The 23,070-nt window shown below is 43.0% G+C and overlaps 1 protein-coding gene and 1 pseudogene across 1 annotated transcript in view; both read left to right on the plus strand.

Moving 5' to 3' along the window:
* The window catches only part of Dpt (dermatopontin), a 29,620-nt gene extending 8,608 nt beyond the window's left edge, over positions 1-21,012 (plus strand). The window contains exons 2-4 of the mRNA XM_052200954.1: positions 3,512-3,637; positions 15,989-16,096; positions 19,972-21,012. Of these exons, the coding sequence (XP_052056914.1) occupies positions 3,512-3,637; positions 15,989-16,096; positions 19,972-20,038 (301 nt within the window). The 3' untranslated portion in view covers positions 20,039-21,012. The remainder of the gene's footprint in view (positions 1-3,511; positions 3,638-15,988; positions 16,097-19,971) is intronic.
* On the plus strand, positions 10,768-10,842 carry LOC127697968 (uncharacterized; annotated as a pseudogene).
* Positions 21,013-23,070: the final 2,058 nt, after the last annotated feature.

The raw sequence follows: 23,070 nt of genomic DNA on the forward strand, positions 1-23,070 counted from the left end.
TCAGTGAAGCCCACATACAAGGGAACATCTAGCTGAGGTGCTGTTGGGAGCAGGGAGACTGTGTAATGCTGTTTTTTGTTTATTTGTTTGTTGTTTGTTCTGTACTTCCTTGAGGGGAAGTGTGCATGAAAGTTTTGGTATAAAACAAGCCCAAGTTACAGATCCTTTTCTAGTGAGTGACTAGCTTGGATGCCCTTGTTCAGGCATCACTTCACCAAGTCCTCACTGGGTCTTTAAGGACCCATAAAGCACATTCATGTCAAGGTGGAGAGGAGACTTCCTGCCTGCAGGTTCCTCCCACGTCCTATTATTTCTGTTTTACCATTGCAGACAGAGGGGTAAATTTTCTGTCTCTGCTTCTAAGGTGATGGCCTTGAGATAAATCATTTTCAGGAAGGCCATTTTCCTCAGAACACAGGAGCAAATGTTGTTGTCACAGGAAGAGTAATAGCCTCGTGCCTTCCCTTCCAGAAAACTCCCAGCCTTAGGTGGAGTGGAACTGATATGGCTCTTGTGTTTGAAACTGAAATTGAATAGCAAAGAGATAATGAAAAGGAATGGGAGGGGCAGCTCTGAAGCAGAGCACCTGGCCCTCTCGGGCCAAGGGAATGTTTTCTTGGAGTTTTCCAAGGACTTGAGCTCAAGCACAAGTTATCAGTAAAGCTACAGCCTTGGAGCTGACACTCTATTCTGCAGACCATTCAAAAGCAATAAGCTAGTGTTGTGAAGTATCCAAGGGCCTTGACATGTCCCTGTACCATTGCTTGTTTTCTTCGGTTGAACTGGAGTGTGTGGACCACTACGGAACCTTCCCGCTCCCTCCCTCAGCCTTGTCTCACCCCTTCTCTCCTGCCTCGAATCTGGGCCTGTCTGTAATTCTGAATTCTGCAACTATACCTGATGTTCACATGAGCTGTGTTATCCAAGAGGTTCTTGAGAAGGTGACTGAGGGTGTAAGTAGGCCCCGAGAGTACTGCATGAAGCGACACCCGTTTGGCATGTTCATCCTCCGAAAGGACTGCTCCAGGTAGAAACAGGAAAATTAACCACTGCTCCAGTTCCCATAGGAGCAACTCAGGAAGAGTTCCAGAACCTTTCAAAGACTCAAAGGCTAGGCCTGTACAAGTTAAGTATCAGGAGATAGCTAGCCAGTCATTTGCTCATTCATTCTACTATCAAATATTTACTGGACAAGCCTCAGGCATCACAAGGAATACAAAATAAAAATTAAATGGTTTTTTCCCATGAGGCCTGTACTATCTACCTGGGGTGATGAGAGATAACAGAGCATCTGTGTACAGAGTGACCAAGGCATCCACTCTCAGTGAGCTTCATCCTACGGGCACAACAGCTCAGAGCATGTAGACAATGCTTCATTGACACTCAACACAGGAGTGGCTCTCACAAAGTAGACTCTATCTTGCTGTGTAGACTACACCAAAGTATGACAGTAAGTGATTTATACAGCATCAAAATACCAGTATCCTCAGTTCAGTTCACAGGTCAGCAGCAGCAGCTCCATCCACTTGCAAACACTTCATGAATACACCAGCAGTCTAGTTTGGTAGAATCGGGATAGCAACCACGAATCAGCAGCAGTGGTGGCACAACCTAGAAGAAACAGCCAGGCTCAGCTGAATGAGCATGAGTCAGCGGGAGGAACCAGGACCCCCTCAGGGATACCAGGAGAAGGTCTTCGCTGTGCCTCTCTCAATGAAGCGGAGATCAGCAAAGGCTCATGACTAAGAAGCATTGCAAAGCTAGCTATGTGAGCAAGCGCCCTCCATCACTGTCTATTGAGTCCTATTATATTCCGTCCATATATCACGGGTCCTCTAAGAGTCTTGCCTCACCACGTGTCTTGCCTCAGCACATGAGTCTGTCTTATCAAAACTCCACATGAGTCTGTAACAGCTGACATCACTCTGCCAATTGGCTCAAGTATGAGGAAGCAGAGAGAAACCACCAGAATGCCACCAGAAGTGTTTTGGTGCATTTCTCTCTATAGAGTCATGACAAACAGAGCTCAACTACACAAAGCGAACCAATACATACATGCCATGAGCGGAAGAATTCTTCACCATGCAGCCTTTCATGTGCTTGTGTTAGCTAAAAATTCCTTTCACTTGCGCCTGCTTCATGAAAATACTCCTTCACGAGTCTGTCTGTCCCAGCAAAACACCATCCAACACAACTGATTTTCCAAAGAACCCTTAAGTTTCCACTTCAGTCCCCCTGTAAGTAGTCAGTACAGGGAACAACCCCCTTTCATATTTTTTAGAAACAGTTTTATTTGCAAATTAGGGTTAATCTAGCAGCCTTCAGACTATGTACCTTCATCCACCCACTGTCTGTTTCACAGGAGAGGACAGATCAATATTCCAGGTACCCAAGAAACTTAAGGATACAGAAGACAGAAGTATCTGAAGACCTGACTTGGAGGGGTTTGCGCTGTGGTTTGAATATGTTTCATGTATTATAAACTTAATCCTTGAATCTGTGTGTGGTCAGCACTGGGACATAAGTCCTTTAGAAGATAATAGGAAACATAGGAGCCTCCTGATAGAATTAGTTTCTCTGTAAGCAGGGAAAGAAAAACCCAAATTGGTGCACTGCTCTGTCTTAACAACAGAAAACAGCCTGGAAAAACTTAGGTAATATCATAAGGCAAGGAAGCTCTGAGGCCAGGAAGAAAACAGTCATCATCCAAGCAGAAAGGACCAAACCTCCAGGCAGTGTGTGAGTAGGGGAAAGATGGGAAGAGGAAAAACCTCATTGTTCTTAGAGAGATGCCTTGAAGATCGAAGGGGCAGGTTCAGAGACCAGCACAAGTAGATGAAAGTGAGAATTCTCTCCCAACTTAGGACCAGGATGGAGAAGTCACCATGCTGGAGGAATCAGAAATGATAGGACAGAAAAGGGACTCTGGAGAGTTTGCACTCAGTTGGCTGGTGGATTTTCTGTGGGGAGTTTTTCCATGTTCCTGGCTCATCTGTAGGTTCTAGGAGTGAAGTTTAGAGACCCACCTAGAAGGTGGTAGAAAGATTCCTGGATACACAGACAGAATGCTGACTATGACCTTCGACTTCCCATCAGGTTCCCCACAACAGCGCTGTATCTATCTCTACTTTGTGTGCTGTGTAGGGAGAGAGTAAAATGCTAATTTGAAGTTCAACAACTCATTATAGTTCTTCATCAGCTTTCTAGTTTAAATTAAAGTAAAATGATCTAAAGCATCCTCAATGGTAAAATTCCCAAATGTTTTTTCATCTAAGCATATTTATGGAAAGTCACTAGGAACCTGATCTCCCAAGCTTCCTCCCATTCAAAGTTTCTGAGTCATTGGAACTTTTATGATACACATATAATTTCTACAATACAACATCTATTCTTTGTATCAAATAAAGTATCTTGTAGGAGCATGGGTAAACGAGAGTATATCAACGGTGTTAGGAGGGTCTGAGGAAGGAGGTCTGCATTCATCAGTGCCCTGATGCCTTCTTCTCTTCAGGTACCAGAAGTGCTCTAACAATGGATTGGTGGCGGGGTTCCAGAGCCGCTACTTCGAGTCTGTGCTGGATCGCGAGTGGCAATTTTACTGCTGCCGCTATAGCAAGAGGTGTCCGTATTCCTGCTGGTGAGTCTGGTCATTAAACCTTATTCCTCAGCGCTCCTGGGGGGTGGATGGGAGCCTACAATTATCTGGTCCTTCAAACAAGCCCAGGTTGTAAAAAAATCAGCTTGATAAGCAGCAGTGAGACTATAGAAGAGAATGAAAGGCTGAGGGAGACCATTCATACTGGAAAGAGCCCTACAGGTTATCCAACCCAATGTCCCTGTACCCTTCTGTGCCACGAAAAAAAGAAACAGAACAATGCCTAGTGTCTCTTGTCCCCATGCCTGTTCCCTCTGTCATAATGATGACTTCACCTCATATCCAAGTCTGTTTAGGACTTGTATTTCTGTAGCACTTCCAGGAGTAACCAAGTCTCTCATGGACCACATTCTGGTATAGAGTTAGAGTCAGGAAGCAAAACAACAATCACAGTAACAGCAAAACAGGGATGGTGTTTCTGAGTTGCTTGGCAGCCACCGCCTGGGATGTCCTATTTCTTTGTCTCTCCCTGGGATGAAGCCCAGTACTCCCTGACTTTAGCTTCCAATCTTCTGTGAGAGTACACATGTATTTAGTCACCCTGATAACTCACACCAGTTAACCACACAACCTATTCCCAATTCTCTGGCCTCCAAACAACCCAGGCATTTCAGTCTTGACTAGTTATCCAAAATCAACATCGTTCAAGGAATTTGTCTCACCATAGTCTGGTGGAGGAGAGCTTTGTGGGTTCTGTTCTCTGTAATCATGGTGCTCCTCCTCAGATGCCCCAGCAGTGCACAAAGTCTCTAGAAACTGCCAGTTCTTGCAGCAATGACGATAAATTCACAGCTCAAAGTCAGCTGAAGTCTGAAGCTACAGGATGGAAAAGCAACCTCCTCTAGTTTCAGCAAAACTGCCTCTTACCCCACCCCAGCTGGGGAGCAGGGCAGGTGTGCCAAGGGCTGGTGCCTGAGCCCAAACAGACCCAGAGTCAAAGGCCAAAGATCCACATGCTATGATGGGCCCAAGGGATGCTGGTAAATGCAGGGTCGTCCCGAATCACAGGCTCCATGCCATCTTTACTGCAGTCTCTTTCCTCTTTGTCCTCTCTGTAATTGCCCTGTCCCTGGAAAGACACCTTCACTTCTCTGAATACCTCAATGCACCATTGGAAATTATGGCAATGTTTATTTACTGTGTCTCCATAAAAACAAATCAGATGAAAACTATAGTTTGCCATCTGTACAGATGGGAAGAAGACATTCTATCTGTGTATGGGTACTTCTCTCAACCCAGACATTGAGTTGGTATAGGAAAACCCATTGATCTTTGTATAGCCAAAGACTGTCTGGATCTTAGTGATATGTGTGTGTGAGGGGGTGGGGGTAGAGAGGAGAGAGAGAGGGGTGGAAGAGGAGAGGGAGACAGAGGAGAGAGAGAGAGAGAGAGAGAGAGAGAGAGAGAGAGAGAGAGAGAGAGAGAGCAAGCATGTCTGGGCAGAAGTTTCTTCCTTTCTTGCAGCACCAGGAATCCATCGTTCTAGGCAAGTGTTTTAGGACTGTACCACATTCCCAGTCATAAATAATTCCTTAACATGAAGATTTTTTTTTTTTTGCAGAGAAAAAACATAGGTTGTGGTTGTTTTTTAACTTAAATAGATTTTTAAATCTTCATTCCTACCTTTGTGTTATAAGCTCACAGAGATCTTGGTACTTATGCATGCCAACCCCTTTAAAAGGATTTTTATATATTTTTATCTCTGTGTGTCTGTGTGTGTGTGTGGATGAGCATGTGTTCAGATGCGTGTGCACATGCATGTGGATGTTAAATGTCTACCTGGGATATAGCCCCTTAAAAGATATCCACCTTGCCTTCTGAAAGAGTCTCTTCCTGGGACTTGGATCTTGCCATTCTGAGTTAGACTGGCTGACCAGGGGGCCTCAGGAACCATTCTATCTTGGATTCCCTGGAACTGGGATTACCAGTGTGAGCTGCCATGCTTAGGTTTTGACATGTGTGCTGGAGATCAAACTCTTCGTGTTTATGCAGTAAGTCCTTTATGGGCTGGTGTCTCTCCCCATGTCCCAGGCCTTTTAGTGATATCAGACACACAGTAGACACTCCCATTTGTTCAATTAATGAAGAGTTTAGCCTATGCCCTAGTTTTATAGCGAGGATTAAATGTGATAACGGGATCTTGGCATCGCCATGGGCTATGATCACACAAAGCTGGCTCGATTTTAAAGCGGAGTCCTCTCCACTTTCCAAAATGCACAAGAGGCCATCTAATAAGTCTTTCAAGGGCAGACCCTATCTAGAAACACCCAGCAAGGCCAAGCATTGCCTTGACGAGAACAGAACACATGATGGGAGATGGATATGTAGAGGAGCAGAGGCGAGCCAGGGGTGCACTGAGTCATGCTCTCCAGGGAGAGGAACAGGATTCTCTCAGCCGTCAGGTAGACAAATGCCCGAGGCTCACCAGTTTCAGAAAATCTTACTGACAGGAGAGGTTGAGTGTGGATGTAGAGAAGACAGGGACCAAGGAGAAAACATGTACATTTTCTGTAATCTTTGTCTTCTAACTGAGAAACCAATAAAAATGACACACACTCTATATTATTGTGTGTCAACACTTGGAGCATTGCTGCTTGAAGCTTACCTGTTTACGTGGATGCCAAGGCCTGATGAAGATAAATCACTGTAAAGCTAAGGGTGCCCCAGACTCCAGGGGTCGTCTGCCCTGTTTCCCCACAAATATTACATGTCCTTTCTCTCTTTAAAAATGACTTCCCAAATTCTCCCTTAGATACAGCACATTGCTTATAATACTAAGAATTTAATGACGATGGAGCTTATAATACTAAGAATTTAATGACTATGGAAAGGTATTTATAAGGAACAGAGAGGATCTTGGTTAATTTCGCAATGGTCTAAATGAGATAGGCGACTCTTCTTGAATTGACAGAAACATTCAGGTTTCATAAAATTCACCCCCAAGCCTTGGTCCACAGGGTTCTTCTACTTCCTTCCTAACCCCCAACCCCTTACTCTCCCTCAACCCACCCAGATCCAGATATATCACCATTGGTCAGAGTCACAGGGTAGTGAGAATGACATCACAACTCAACTTTGAGGCAGACTCCACAAAATGAGCGCTTCCATGTGATTGGCTGTAGCTCAGACAGCATAGTGTCAGAACCTCACACTCACACAGTGACCTGTGGAAATGATAGTTTTCCCAAGGAAATACTGCAGAAGTATCATAAGGAATGTGCATCAAACACCACAGAACACAGCATATGACTCACTGTTCCAAGGGTGTCTGGACATTTTAGTGGGATCTTTAATTGCCTGAGTCATGGTGTTATAGTATACCCTTCTAAACTGAATGAAGCCCCAAGGTCCTAAGTTTTCAATTCTTCAGTATCTCAGCATACTGTCTGGCCCTTAATATAAAAGCGGTCAAAAGAATAACTATATGGTACAAGCCTTTACCAGTAGTAACGATAGTGAAATTGACATTGATAGAGTGACTTTTTAATAAATGATAATAAAAAACAACTTTCTTTATGCTGACCATTGTACTTGATCCTTTTACTAGCCCTGCATGGTGGATGCACAGCTATGTCCTACTTACCCACACTGACATACTGGCAACCCCTGTACTTGCTAACTTCTCCTACCTCGCGTTAGCTGACTTGAATTAAGTGGAAGAACTAGACACACACACACACGAAAGAATAGACCTTTCCACCAACGTGTGTGTGTGTGTCTATATCTGTGTATGTATGTCTGTGTGTGTCTGTGTGTGTCTCTGTGTATGTGTCTGTTTGACTGCATGTGTGTGTATGTCTGTGTGTCTGCATGTGTATATGTCTGTGTGTGTCTCTGTGTGTCTCTCTCTGTGTGTATCTGTGTGTGTCTGCACGTGTGTGTGTGTCAGTATGTGTCTGTGTGTATATCTGTGTTTGTCTGCCTGTATTTGTCTGCCTGTGTGTGTGTGTGTATGTGTGTGTCTGTGCGTGTCTGTGTGTGTTCATGTGTATCTGTGTGTCTGTGTGTCCAGGCACCATGGAATCCGGAGACCATTAGATCCCTTAAATATAAAGTTATAGGATGTTGAAAGCGACCCTATGTGGGTGCTGAGAACTGAACTTTGGTCCTCTGCAGGAACAGTGGGTGCTTTTAATCACTGAGCACCTCCCCAGTCCTATGTGTTTGCTGACACAGGCTCTATGTATCCTTGGCTGGTCTGGAACTGTCTTTGTAGATCAGAACTTCTTCAAACATAACATTTCCTGCCTTTGTATCCTGAGAGTGCTGGGATTGCAGGCATGCTCCACTACAGCCTGTTCCCCTTCCACACTGAAAACAACTCTGCAGCATACATGTGAAGCTTGTCAAGGGACTGTCTGGCACCTCTGTATTTTCAAGCATTTAGAGACTCAGAAAGTTCATCATTCCGGGATAGGAAAACAAATCATCACCAACTCCCAGATGCATGTGGGATTTATTTGTTTGGTGGGAGCCAAGGTGCTGTTCTGATTTCAGCATGATATCTCTCTGGATATCACAGCATCACTGAAACCTGGCAAGAAAATGAATTCCTGCTCGATGCAGACATGCCGTTACTAATCGGTTCCCACTGGACTAGATGAGAATGTAAATGGAACACATATTTATTTGGATGGAAGGATCCAAATTCGTAGTCCAATAGTCTGTTAACAACCAACACATGTCACTGAAGGAGCCACAGACAAAGCTTCAGAGGCCTTTTGCCTTGTCCACTGTCCTCAAGCCACTCCAGCTCCTCCAGGTCACATCCCAGTCAGCCGGCCAGCTGGAGGTAAGCTATACATATGCATCCTGGAACGGAGGGGTTTGAATTTAGTAACTTCTTTGTTTGTTTGTTTGTTTATTGTTTTGTCTAAATGATTCTTCTCTGGCTCTACGACTGTTCAGTAGCTTTGTAGAATGATCTGCTTGGACATGGTCACCTGTTTAAATGACCTTTACATTGCCTTTCACTGTCACTGGCTTTCTGTGACAATCAAACTCAGCATTCTCCACCACTGCCCTCCCCTGCCCCTGCATCCCTCATATGACCAGTTTATAAGGCAGACGAGAGTAGCTTTGCTTAATTCCTGAACATTTCTAGTTCACAACAACAAAAGCCAGCTAAAGAGAACATTTGTCTCTTCTCTTCCACTGTGAATAATCCACTCAAAGAAAATCTTTGTGAAATTGGGCCCTGCTGTCCAGATTTTAACACCAGATGAGGTTTGTTGGCAAGACCATTCCTGTGATGCTGTGTCTAAGTCAGGAATGAGCTCATAGGACTTCCATCAGGGAGCCTGTCACACTGCCCTGGCTGGATGGTCTCCTGTAGCATGTTTCCCAGAGGCCTGATGAAAAGAGGAACTGTCCACACTGATTGCTCTGAGAAAACATAGGATCTATTATTGCAGAGCTAAAGGTCCCCATCTCTAATCTGGATGTTACCGTTTAAGAGTACACAATGCATGTGAATGTCCCTGTCCTCCACTAGCAACCACCACCGTGCTCTGCATACACTCATTCTGGAGGACCTCAGCTCCCCTGAGCCTGAGCAGAATCAATTGTTCCTTTCCTCAGCTGGAGCAGCTGTCACAGTTACTGTCTTCTATGTATACTGTTGACATCTATTTGCTGCCCAAATAGAGGAGATGCTCCCTCCCCCTTGTGTTCAGATTTTAAAAGCAGACCCTTCAGAGATGTGTCTGATTGTCTGAGTATCAGCTCACCCAATCTGTGAGCTACTTAGAACAAAGCAAACCTGTCAATCACAGACCAAGTCCCCTTCTATCCACAGGACTCTAGAAGATGCCCTTCATTCCTTCATTCAGTTAACCAGCCAGTGACTAAATGTGAAAGGATAGGAAATATGTACAATTCACAGATTTAGGAGAAGTTCTGAACCATGGCTATTATATTGCTTTGTTTAGTGATATTTTCCCTGTGTTCATGGAGAACCTGAGATATGGAAGTTGTGATGCTCTTCAAAAGAGTGAGCTTGATTCAGAGAGGTCCAGCCATCTGCAGATCCCACGTTAAGCGTATAATATACAGCCGATTCCCTTTATCACAGGACGAAAAGAACAATTTGGATCAAGTGTTGGGCAGCGACATGGCAAACATCTAATGCAAAGTGAAGGGGGGGAGGTGTTTGCTTTATTTAGAGGGAGGGAGAGGATGGAGGTGAAACTGTCCTTGTTGGTGTAGGGTAGCCAGGCTGATGACTGTCAACAGTAATCAAAACAAATGTGACCAGCCCTGGACTTGAAGCAAGAGCTCAAGGCTCACTTCCAAAACAGCAATTTGAAAAAAGTTCAGGGACTTTCCTCTTCTAATTTAAGTCACAGGCATCCTGGGAACTATGCTTCCGCTGTGTGGTGATGCATATCTGAACCGTTTGAAATATAAACCCCCCAAATGCCACAGGGGATAGACACTAACATTTTATGTTCCCTTTCACAGCCCAGGTTCCCAGAATTCAGTCTGTCGACACAGAGAAGGACACTTATGTGACTGTAGAGGACATGGCATGTGGTCCTATTTGACCAATGCCCTGGGAAGTGGCCAAGACCCCTGCTTCTTTGTTCGTGTCTTTTTGTATATATATATATATATATATATATATATATCCATTTGGGTTTTGTTGTAGTAAATATTTAATCTCAATTAGGGTTTCTGCCCCACCTTTGATCATTCAGTTCTCAGATAAAAGACACACAACATTTATATTTATAATAAGCCTTTAAAGCACTGGAGCTGGGTATCTATCCTCTGTTACTATGTCTACTTCCCTATCAATAACCGTGAGTTATAACTTGCTGTGTTCCATCTTGGCTGCTCTTAACTCCAATTGGTCAGCCCTCATGGCCGTACATTCATGACTCACGTATGCCATGGTGTCGTCTCTCTCCACCTTCTTCTCTCTCCCCTTGTGGTCCTCCTCAGACACCTAGCCTGAGAATTGAAGCTCTACCTTCCTCTCTTCTGCTCAGCTATAGGCTGTCGGCATCTTTATTCAATCGAGAAGCAGGTTCACATAGCATTACTTTGTGTACTGCAGAGTCTCTCATCCCTGGGGCAACCAGGCCTTGGAGGTCAGTATCTATCATCACATCGCTTCTCGGCCTTTTGGCTAAGATCAAGTGTAGTATCTAGCATCACAACACATCACAAAAGACCAAACCTCAACAGGGTTTTATCATTCTATCTTTGCAAAAATAGCTCAAACAAGTTGTGATGCAGTGTGGATTAGACATGTTAGGGCACTAACAAAGTCATCTACCCTGAAGTGTCTTCATTTCTTATAGTGTGACAGGGAAGGCATTATGCACGCAGTTTGACCCTGAACAGATGACAGGGATATTTAAGAAAGTCTCCACTGACTTACCTGTCAGAAAGTTATCATCTTTGACTTGAATATAAATGGTAAGCCAATCTTGACACATCAAGTCTCTACTTGCTTAGTGCCTCTTCTATGCTCTGTAAACACTAGCTCACAAAATACACATATGGGGCCATGTGCCAATGACGCCTCAAAGGGATCTCTACAACTGCCATCCCGTGATGCACTCAGCAAATGTTCATTGAGTCTAGTTGTACCTGTTGGCAATACCAATGATTCAAATATCACAGATGGGAAAGTCCTGTGTCAATCTTCCTTCAGTTCAAACTGATTTTTTTGTCTGCTCATAATTAAGATGATTGTTTCCATTTTATTCATCCCTTACGGGGGATGAATTCTTACTTTAACAATTCTTACGTTTTCCAGTTCTCTAAGCTTTGGAACAAGAAGTGAGAAACTACCCCAACAGATACTTTTTGAAAGTACACACACACACACACACACACACACACACACACACTTTCTTTCTTTCTTCTTGTCAAGCCTCAGACTAATGTGATTATTTTAACTGGGCTAGAAATGTGTGGCACTGCTCTGTATGAGGGACTTTGCCAGAAACCTGTCTGAAAGTGCGTAGTGATTCACAAGAAAGCTGAAGCCACACTGAATCCTACCCCTTTTATCTCCATGAAAGACAACACCGTGGGCAATAAAACATTATCATCCCGTTTCCTTTGGCCTCTCTTGACTCTCTGAAAAGTATGTAAACTTTGTCTCAGGTTTAACTCTGTAAGTTTAAGACCTTTTATTTTCTTGATTAACTATTACTAGGGCTATAATTTATTAGGACTGTGTGTGTGTGTGTGTGTGTGTGTGTATCTGTGTGCATGTGTGTGTGGTTAGACATATATCTATTGCACTAAAAATATGGAATCCTAGACAAAATTGAAACAAATTCTTGCTGCGGGTGGTGTTGGGAAGGCTCACACTTTATTTTATTATTTTTTTTATTTATTACTGAGATCTTTTCTGCTTCTATATTTTTAGTTTCCAGCCTCCTTCACTATTTCTCCTAATTCAAGGTTCGGGAAGAACGTCTAAGTTTGATCTCCTGGTTTTATGATGAAAACTAATAAAACACAAAGGAAAAATCAAAGCTAAAACTAATTTGGACTAATACCAATAGTAGACACCTCACTTTCTCTGGGAAATTCTAGAAAGTCACTGGTCAGATGACTCTGCTACTACAGAGGGTAACTTCCTAGAAACCTGTCCACTGAGCAGAAGGCCCCCATCTGCTCACTAGATGAGTAAGAAATCCTCACCAGAGAAGCCATGAGGGAACTGTTTGCCCCTCTGGAACCTAAGCCTTTTTTTTTTTCCTTCATGTTTTTTTTAATTATTTTTCCTTTATTGATATATTTTTTTATTTACATTTCAAATGATTTCCCCTTTTCTGGGTCCCCACTCCCCACAAGTCCCATAAGCCCTCTTCCCTCCCCCGTTCCTCCATCTACCCCTTCCCGCTTCCCTGTTCTGGTATTCCCCTATACTGTTGCATTGAGTCTTTCCAGAACCAGGGGCCACTCCTCCATTCTTTTTGGACATCATTTAATATGTGGATTATGTCTTGGGTATTCAAAGTTTTTAGGCTAATATCCACTTATCAGTGAGTGCATACCATGATTGATCTTTTGAGACTGTGTTGCCTCACTTAGTATGATGTTCTCCAGCTCCATCCATTTGTCTAAGAATTTCATGAATTCATTGTTTCTAATGGCTGAATAGTACTCCATTGTGTAAATATACCACATTTTTTGTATCCATTCCTCCACTGAAGGACACCTGGGTTCTTTCCAGCTTCTGGCTACTACAAATAGGGCTGCTATGAACATAGTGGAGCATGTGTCCTTACTGCATGCTGAAGAATCCTCTGGATATATGCCCAGGAGTGGTATAGCAGGGTCCTCAGGAAGTGTCATGCCCAGTTTTCTGAGGAACCGCCAGACTGATTTCCAAAGTGGTTGCACCATCTTGCAATCCCACCAGCAGTGGAGGAGTGTTCCTCTTTCTCCACATCCTCGCCAACACCTGCTATCTCCTGAGTTTTTGACCTCAGCCATTCTGACTGGTGTGAGGTGAAATCTCAAGGTTGTTTTGATTTGCATTTCCCTAATGATTAATGATGTTGAACATTTCTTAAGGTGAACCTAAGCCTTTTTGATGTTTATTTTAAGTGCTTTTCTTTCCTTCTTTATTCCAAATGTTTTTAATTATGCAATTGATCTGCGGGCAGGGCAGAGGGTGGATAGAAACAGCAGTCAACTAGTTTGGGCATTTGGGTGTAGCCTAACACCATAGTGCGGAATACAGACATTCCTAGAACAGAATTAAATGTTTTGGCAATGAAGTTTGATACGTTGTATCTGGATGCAGCATTTTAAAGTTCTAAAATGTTTTATGAAACAAAGAAAACGCACTCAAAATTCTACTTAGACTATGTGTGTTCTCAAGAATCCACCCCCTTCTCTGGATAAACTGTCATAACAGCAGCTGGCACTGAATCCTCAGGTGACAAGCCAGTGGGATCCAACTGAGGCCCAATTAGTCCCTTTATGTAGCACTTAGCTGGATTTCTGTTGTTGTTGTTGTTGTTTGACAAAGGAAATGCTATTTCAGGGTCTCTTTTAAATTTTCCCTTCATGAACATATCAATTAAAAATGCATGCAACTATGTGAGGCCGGGCTTCATATCTAAGGTGGCTAGTGATTTTGTCAAAAGAAACCAATCAAAAAGGGTTGTTCAGGCAAAGGAATAACTAAGAAAGGCCCAAAAAGACAATTTACATTTCTAAGTTCACCTATCTTGTGCTAACCTAGGTCCTGCTGCACCTAAGCATTCCTTGTCGACCCTCCCATCAGCCCTTCTAATTCATAAATCAGGATTTTTTTTTTAAATTCTCACAACCTTATAAAAAAACCATTGGATTACACAACGGCCTAGTGTACCCAAATCAAATGGGATTACACATTACTGGCACTCACAAATTAGCTGCTTATTGAGCAGCCTTGATGATACAGATGTGATCCAGAAGTGCTGGTACATCGTGTGATCTTGACTTTTGGGAGGTGAAGGCAGAAGTATCTGGAGTTGAAAGTTATCATAGCTACACAGTGAATCCAAGGCCAGTTTAGGCTATATGAGACAGGTCTAGGGAAAGACATTGGCGTATTTTTTTTTTAATCCCGAATGGACCTATTTTGGTCTTGGAGAATCCCAGAGGCAAATCTTTATGAGATTCAGGGAATTCTAAATTTGTCCCAGGACTGACTCAATCTTTGAGAACAAAGAAGGAAGAATGGCAAAAAGAGAGGGAAGGAGCAATGCTGGTGGAGGAGAATACTGTTTAATGATTCCACGCCTGCCTTAGGTCAGTTCATCACACATCCTTTCCCTAGTTTCAGTGAAATGTATGAGACAGCTTTCATTTTCAATAGGTTGGAAAACCAACTAAATTGCTCTCACAAAGCGATTTGTTTATTCAGAAAATATTTGCCATGTAGCAGGAACTGTTTCAGCTGCCAGAGATAGCATAGTGGATGGATAAAAATGTACCTTTGTGGAGGTCACATTTTACCTAGCTATTTCAAACACATTTACTATTACCAGTTATGATAAGAAATATGTGTTAAACTACCGTGCAATATGTGCACATAATAAATGCATACATACATTTAAATAAAGTTTTTGTGCACAAACTTTATATTATAAACAATACATTTCAACTGATACTTTCTGTTCTGTTGCATTCTCTTTTAAGCTGGTGTATTAGTTATATTTTCTCAGCGCTGTGACAAGATCAACTTAAGGAAGGAAAGGTTTAATTTTTCCTCATAGTTCAAGGGTACAGTTCATCATGGCAGAGAAATCGTGGCATCTGGAAACGGATGCAGCTCTAGACTGTCTCCAGTCACAAAGCAGAGTGGTGGTTACTGATGTTTGGCTAGCTTTTGTGAGTAAACTTAGTGCAAGACCTCAGCCCGTGTGACTTAGTTAGGGTTCTATTGCTGTGAAGAGACACGATGATCAAGACAACTCTTATAAAGGCAAACATTTAATTGGTGCTGGCTTACAAATTTCAGAGGTTCAGTACATTGTCATCATGTCAGCAAGCATGGCAGTGTCCGGGCAGACATGGCACTGGAGGAGACAAGAGTGCTACATCTTGATCTGCAGGCAGCCAGGAGGAGACTAGATTCCACACTGGGAAATGCCTGATCATAGGAGTGCTCAAAGTCTACCCCCACAGTGACACACTTTCTCCAACAAGGCCACACCTCTAATAGTGCCATTCCCCATGGGCCAAGCATTCAAATGCACGAGTCTATGGGAGGCCAAACTTCTTCAAACCACCACTCCATGGTTCCATCTACATTTAGCCTCAATAAGCACAATCTAGAAAAGTCCCTCCAAGACGACTCTAGACCCTTTTCAAACTGACAATTAATATAAACCTAATCATAGTCAGTTCAATTGATTTTATGATCAGTTCTAATCGATTTTATGAACCACTCCATGGTTCCATCTACATTTAGCCTCAATTAGCACAATCTAGAAAATTCCTTCCAAGATGACTCTAGAACCTTTTGAAACTGACAATCAATATAAACCTAGTCATAATCAGTTCAACTGATTTTATGATCTAATAATGAGTCATGAACCAATTTGATACAGCACCCTGGCTGACTTGAACAGGGTGGAAATAATTCAGCATGACTTCAAAGACAGAAGAGTCTTCTGCCTATATTATAGCTACAATTGCTGATGCTGTTGCTATTGCTGCATGTGTTCAGTGTACAGAAATGGAAGAAGGTATCTATCATTGTGGCCTGGCAGAAACCACCCAACTTCAGTTGCAGTTTCCCAAGATCTTTCCCTCTCCTTCACAATGACCTTCTGTCTGCTCCAACCCTTTCTTCTTTCTACACAGGATGACAACAGAGTACCCAAGCCACTATGGGGAAGACATGGACATGATTTCCTATGACTATGATTTCTACATGCGAGGGGCAACAACCACTTTCTCTGCAGTGGAAAGGTGAGAGGGGTAACCCCTGTCCAGAGACCAGGGTTAGAGACTGTGCAGACTCACTCCTTGCTGGGGTCCTAACTGTGGGTACTTTTACCTGATGACCCCAATAATCTAGTTTCTAACTTAGTCAAGGATTAGCTATGGGTTTGGTTAGACAGCAGGAGCCAGTGAGAAGTGAGAATTCTCAGGAACTTGCCTCATGAGGCAGTGTGACCTTGACAAGAAGCACAGACACCAACCTACTTGAGAACCACAGCAGCCTTGAACTTGGCATGGGAATTCCTTGATGTTCTAGACAATTCCTGCAGTCAGCCTCAGACACCGCTTGATAGGACAAGGAAAGGTTGAGATGTCTGGAAGAGTATTCACTCTCAAACTGGACCCCTTCTAGTCCCGTGCCTTTGTGTGCATCCCACTTATAATTGTAGGAAGGAAGGGAGGAAAAGGAGAGGAGAGGATTCAGACTGAAAAACACTCAAAATCCATTCTTGAAGTACATTCCATCTGGTATAACACAACTTATAAAAATCAGAAGCCTACTGTTCACAGTCCCAGAGACTTGGAAATTCGAGATCAAGGTATCAGGAGATATGTGGCGAGGACTGATCTTTGCTTCGAAGACAGACCTTCTCACCGTGTCCCCACACAGCTGAACTAAACCTAGCTACAAAGGCACTAGTACCATTTCTGAGGACAGCATATTTTTGACATAATCAGCCCCCAAACCTTACCTCTTAGTACTACGTAGTACTATGATTACATTGGACATTTGTTTCCAACACACAGATTTCATAACAGACATTAACATGCAGACCACATGTTATGCTAACTGATCATATTTAGAAATGAAAGGGGAGGAAATCATTACATGATGAAGTCAGAATCCTTCTCGAGTGAAAAGACAATCTGAGTAACTTAAGAAGAAAAACAGCACTAACTTGCACCTCGTCCCTGGTCCTCCAATTATTCCCTTGTGGGCCTCTCCTGAGTACACTAAAACCATAAGAAAACAAGAGTCAAAAAAATTGACATGATCATCAAAAAGCTATTGTGGTTCTCTCTATTAATTCATGGAAAAGTGTGTAGAGTTTCAGAAGTTAACAGATGATTTGACTAACTTTAGTCAAGTGATAATAATGTCACACAAAAATGAATTCCAGGAAGATTACCCACACATGTTTTGCAAACCAAATAAAACAGAAAGAAAAACCTCAGTAGCTGACAGACTATGAGCAGAATAGTCAATTTGAGTGCTGTTTCCTTTTGTGTCTATGCTTCCAAATGAAGTTACATCTCACTTAGCCAGTGTTATTTGTTATGAAATACAAAATTTAAAAACATAAAAATGGCTCTGCAAAAGCACATTGTATGTCTCAGGTTCCAAGGACAAAGGTTCTTGTTTCTCTACAGAAGAATACCTAGGTTTTCATATGCAACCTGCTCCTGTTTGAGATAGGGTTTTAACTTACTTGGTTACTTGTTTTCTAAAAGCTACAGTTTAGAAGAGGAAGAGGACTTTGGATAAACTCATCCTAATGAGGAGAAACAACTGAGTGCTGTATCACACAGCAAAGCTATCTAAGAAGACTGAGACCCAAAAACTCAAAGAGTATGGAAATCTAATGTCATTCCTTGAGCACCAGAGTGTCTGCCAAAGTTCAAAACACAGTGCTGGTATCAAGTGTTCCTAAAGATTTCCAGGTTAAAGGGGAAATTGGTTCTTAGTTTTCTGGTTAAAAAATATAACACAAAATGGAAACAGTAAAAAAGGAATGACTGTCACCTAAAATTGGTAGTAAATAAATATTTTTTGGCAGCTAAAATGGCCAATTCTGCCTGGCTTAGAAATGATCAGTTATACAAATTGTACAGAATCACTGAAGTCTGAGGTATAGTATCTCTGAATTATTTTAAAATGACTAATGCCTCCCCCCCCCCAGATAAAAATAAAATTAGCATAAAAATTAGCATGCCCATGTAGTTTTGATGCAGTCACCAACAATCAGTGCTTTGGAAATCCATGGTTTTAGTTTCTTCATTTCTGTTGAAGATGGGGTGCTCACCCCCCCAATCCCATTGGACAAATACCCGCTGAGCAAAGGGCATCCATTCCTTATAGAACTCACTTGTGTATGTCTACTTGTGTATGGAATGGTATCTCATCCTGGGGCCAGATAATTCTTTGTTGCAAGTGTCTGTTCTATCATTCTAGGTGTTAGCCCCACCCATTAAGTGCCACTGGTATCTGTCTACCTGTAGGGTGACAACCAAAACTCTTTGCAGCCATTACTAAATATATCACTTTGACCCTAGTTGAAAGCTACTGTCTGGCATGGAAAACAGAACCTGTTTAGACCGCTTGATTCTTTTAGGACCAAGTCTAAAATTTTCTTAGCTTCCCTTAACTGCCTCTTAAACTTATATCAAGGATGCCTGGCCACAGCATCTTTCTTACCATCTTCATGCATAGATACACACGTCTTAGCTGTGATAATTAAATTCACTTGGAAGACACACAGCACCAGTTTGCTAATCATCTAAAGTAAGCCATATCCTCTATGGATGATTTTACAAGAACAAATATCAATACACATCTCATTCCTCCAGGCCCTTAAAGACATGTGCCAGAGAATGCTATCCCCAGTGGCACTGCATAGGACAAACTGGAAAAACAGACTCAGAATTAGAAAGCTAGCCTTGGGCTATTTGCTCACCATCCCCCCCACTCAGAATAGCGTGGTCATCCCCACAAACTTCCTGTCCAGAAGCTGGATGCTGGAGCTATCCACCTTTGGTGTTTAAGATACACTGAATCAGAAATAAGGCCAGCAGGTTCAAAGAGGAGGAGAAAGGACTGCACCGTAGAAGAAATTACTCAGTTGAATATGGATAAAGTAGTTCCATACTTTATTGGCATTATGCCAAAGACATGACAGCTCTGTCCTTTGTGGCATTAAGGACATCTGGCAAAGGAAGCAGCATAGTACAAGAGAAAGATCAATATTTGAGTTCAGCACCCTCAAATTTTCACATCATCGCCTTTCACTGGTTGGTAATCCTTTAAAGCAAGGCTGATTACACTAAGCCTATTTCTTCACAAAACAATGAGTCACAGTGGGGAGTGCTGATAGAACACAAGTTGAGGATCAGGAACCTAGTGCAAGGCTGGGCACATTGGAAGCACTAGGGACTTCACAATGACAATGGTCGCTGCCATTGTTAAATAATATAAGACCACAGGAGTGTTGTGCAGAATTTCTGCATTTCTATTAAGTGGCTGAAAACAGAACATGATTCTAAGCTTAGCAAACAGCATGTATCTGCACTGTGTTTTCCAAAAAAGAACAATTCTGTGCCCTCCCAAATCTATCCCATCACTTATATAGGCTGTTCCATTTCTGATAGGTGAGGCATTTTCTTTCACATTTTAAGGTGTCTTGAGTGGTCCCACTCACCTGGGATGTGGCTTCAAAGGGGAAACACACAGTGCATCACCCTGTAACCTGGTACATAGAGAGTCCTAGGGTGAAAGGAAGGATTATGGGAAAATGGATGGCCTCTTAGAAGGAAGATTCTTCACAGTGAAATAGAGGTAGTGCTAATAAATGCTGAACTTGTAAGTCCTGGCGGCAACATGGAGGCTGAGCCGTGGAGGACTGACCACCAGTCATAATAAGAGCTTCCACATGCCCTATAACCAGCAATGGGCAGTCTAACCTTACAGATCATCAGTTCTCTGGAGACTTTTATTGAAGTCCTCTAAGAACAAGGTGAGAATCTCCACAGCTCCAAATCCTGCCAAAGCCTGTCAGTCAGTGCTTTTCCCCAGGAGTGATCTTCCCACACTCACTGACATTCCTCCCCTGACTCTCCTCCTACAGGGATCGCCAGTGGAAGTTCATAATGTGCCGGATGACTGACTATGACTGCGAGTTCGAAAACGTTTAGAGTTCGCCACGTACAGAAGTCCGGGTGGAGGGCCAGGGGTCCTGAGGGCGTCACATCATATATGCTAATATTGATAGAACATTTGCTCTTCTTCCTTTTGCTCTCTTCCCTGGGATGGGAGCTATGCCCATAATCAAGCCATGTTTCACCCTTTCAACACATTCCAAACAACTATTTCTAGTTGCTGATAGCAGCTTCCCTGCCCAGCACATGTACAGAGCCTGCATGCTTACAGCCTGCCACCCAGAGCACCTGTAGCAACCTTGCTGTGGCTCGCACTCTAACAAGAGCTTCAGATTCAGCTTAGTAAACTTGGAGAGAGAGAGAGAAAGAAAGAGCTTGAGAGAGGCGGGACAAAGGTTCTCTATAGCTAAGTCTGTTTGAGTGACAACACCCAGAGCCCTCACTTGGGTGGTGCTGATGAGGCACTCTGTATCTTGAGGGAACGTGTACCTACTCTCTCCTTCCACGAGAGACATGCATACTTAGAAGTTCAAGTAAAGATCTATGTGCTTCAGGAGAGAGGGGACTTGGAGGTGAAACGGGAGGTGGGAAGGTTTGAGGACCGAGCTGAAAGACTTGAGTCTGAAAGAACTTCCTCTATTCAAAGACATACACCAGCAGACCCAACAATGAGAATGAATATGAGGGCCAGGAAAACCTGTGTAAATCAGTCTCAAGACAGAAACAGTGAAAGAAAGATGAGTGAATGGCACTCAGATTGGGAACCTGGGGAGACAAGTGTGGCCAGGGAGAAGGGATCTTGGGTGGTCAGCAACTTGAGACACACCTAGTATTCATATGAAGACACCCATATCCCCAGAAGTCACAGGGATGTGGCGTGCACTTCTCTGGATTGGTCCTGAAGGATCCTCCTCCCTTTCCCATGGGGCTTGGAAGTGTATTCTGCAGAGATGACACTGTAATATCTCTGTCTCTAGCCATTTGTACCTTCTTTAAAAAAATAAATAAAAGTATCAATATTCACTGTGCTATGTCAAAGGTCATTTTATGTCCCTTACACTCCCCTTTTGATCATTCATTAACTTATTCTAAAAATACAGTTTCACACTGTGATTTGTGAGAAGGCTTGAAGACTATGGTGGTGGGAGCCCTGTGAGGTGATTGGAGGAATCAGATCATTAGAACACAAAGTTTAGAGCGCTCCTGTCACCGGGGGATCCGACAAAGGATGGAACCATGTTTCTTTGGCTTCAGATCTAGCTACTTTACCTGACACATCACATGACCCAATATATCACATAAAACTGTAGCCATAGGAAACTCATATTTCCTTCATCTGTATCACTTGCTTATTCTTTTCTTAACTGCTACCCTTCCCTCAGCTTCTCCCTGAATAGGCCCAGGAAAGGTGCTCAGTGGGTTAAGCCTCAGTGGGGACATTTGTTATATACCCCGGGGTAGGTGGTGAAACAGCACATCTTGGCCAACAGTGGCTGCATTTCCCTCAGTAAGCTCCCAGCTTTGGGGGGCAAGACAGAACTAAAGATGGACCCCTTTGCCTTAATTCTTAAGAACTCTTTGATAACATCTTTCTGCTGAACTCCCTTATTTCTTTGCTGCCGCTTCTCTGCAGTTTTAATTTATAATGAGAAGCTTCCTGGTGTTATTTTTCACACAGGGTGCAATTAATATTTTAGCAATTGCGGTGCTGGTGCAGGATGACAGGCAGGAAATGGCCTTAGTTGGGTTCATGTGGAGCCCAGCGGGAAGGGAGACAAACCGTGCAGATTGGTTTACTTGCTAGCCACATCCGTGGTGCCAACAAAGAGCTGGTAGGAGGATGGGATGTGGGGTGGAGAGGCCTGTGGCTGGAGGAGCTGCCAGGAGACTGTGACATGCACAAGTCAAAGAAAGAACAGAAGGCCATCCAGGAAGAGGGGACTGTGCCAAATGGGGTAAAAGGGGCTTTTACAAAAAGAAAGAAGTACCCTTTGTATGCAAGCCAAGGACCATGACAGGAAAGATATCTTCAGTTTGGTTTGGATATGGATCATTTACATTTTATATTATCTGTCAATCAGCAACGTTGAGACTCCAAGGAAGGAACAAGTCCCAGACCTGATGAGGAGTCTTGGGTCTCATTGCTCTGTCCTTTCTACTAAACTTCTCTATGTCTTGGATATAAAATCTATGTTTTCTAGGCCAGCTGTCTAAAATGAAGTCATTTATCTAGGCCAGTGGTTCTCATTCTTCTCAATGTTGTGACCCTTTATTACAGTTTCTCATGTTGTGGTGACCCCCAAACCATAACACGATTTTCATTGCTACTTCATAGCTGTAATTTTGCTATTGTTATGAATGTAATGTAAATATCTGTGTTTTCTAGTGCTCTTAGATAGACCCTGTGGAAAGACTGTTAGACTCACAAAAGAGTCGTGAGAACCTCTGATCCAGATGATTGCTACATTTCTTGCAGTCCCAGAATCTTCTGCACTCTTTCCCAAATGGAATAAGGGGACTCCTGAGGCAGTTTCTCCTGGGTAAACAGCCTGGCACTGTGACTGAGGCTATAGGCGCTACCCCAGAATCTGGCAGAATACAGCTATAAATCTCCAAACCTATGTTTCCCTGTGTCCAATGAAGAAAAAATATCCCTTTCTCAGGAACCTCACGATATGCTGCCATCTAAAACACAGTGAACAGCAGAAGAGATGTGAGATCCCCACTTGACAGGACATGTGTGTACTAAGGAAATAAGAGCCAAAGCAGGCCAGGGAAGCGGAAAGGGGAAACTGAGGAAGCTGAGTCCAGATCTGTCATCGCTAAATGAGCAGAAACACTATGGACTTGGGTTTCACCCCCACTCTGTTATTTCCCAGGATCACAATCTTGGCCAAATTACCCACTTTTCTTGAATCTGTTTCTTTACCCATAGAGACAATAATATCTGCATTATGGACTCGTTATGAAATTAAATGCAATCACATAATGATTGACATGTAAGACCCCAGTAAATGCGGTGCAAGAAGGGAATAGTGTGCATACGCATAGAGGTATAATTTCTCAGA

Source organism: Apodemus sylvaticus, chromosome 12 (genome assembly GCF_947179515.1).
Source record: "Apodemus sylvaticus chromosome 12, mApoSyl1.1, whole genome shotgun sequence".
Taxonomy (NCBI): Eukaryota; Metazoa; Chordata; class Mammalia; order Rodentia; family Muridae; genus Apodemus; species Apodemus sylvaticus.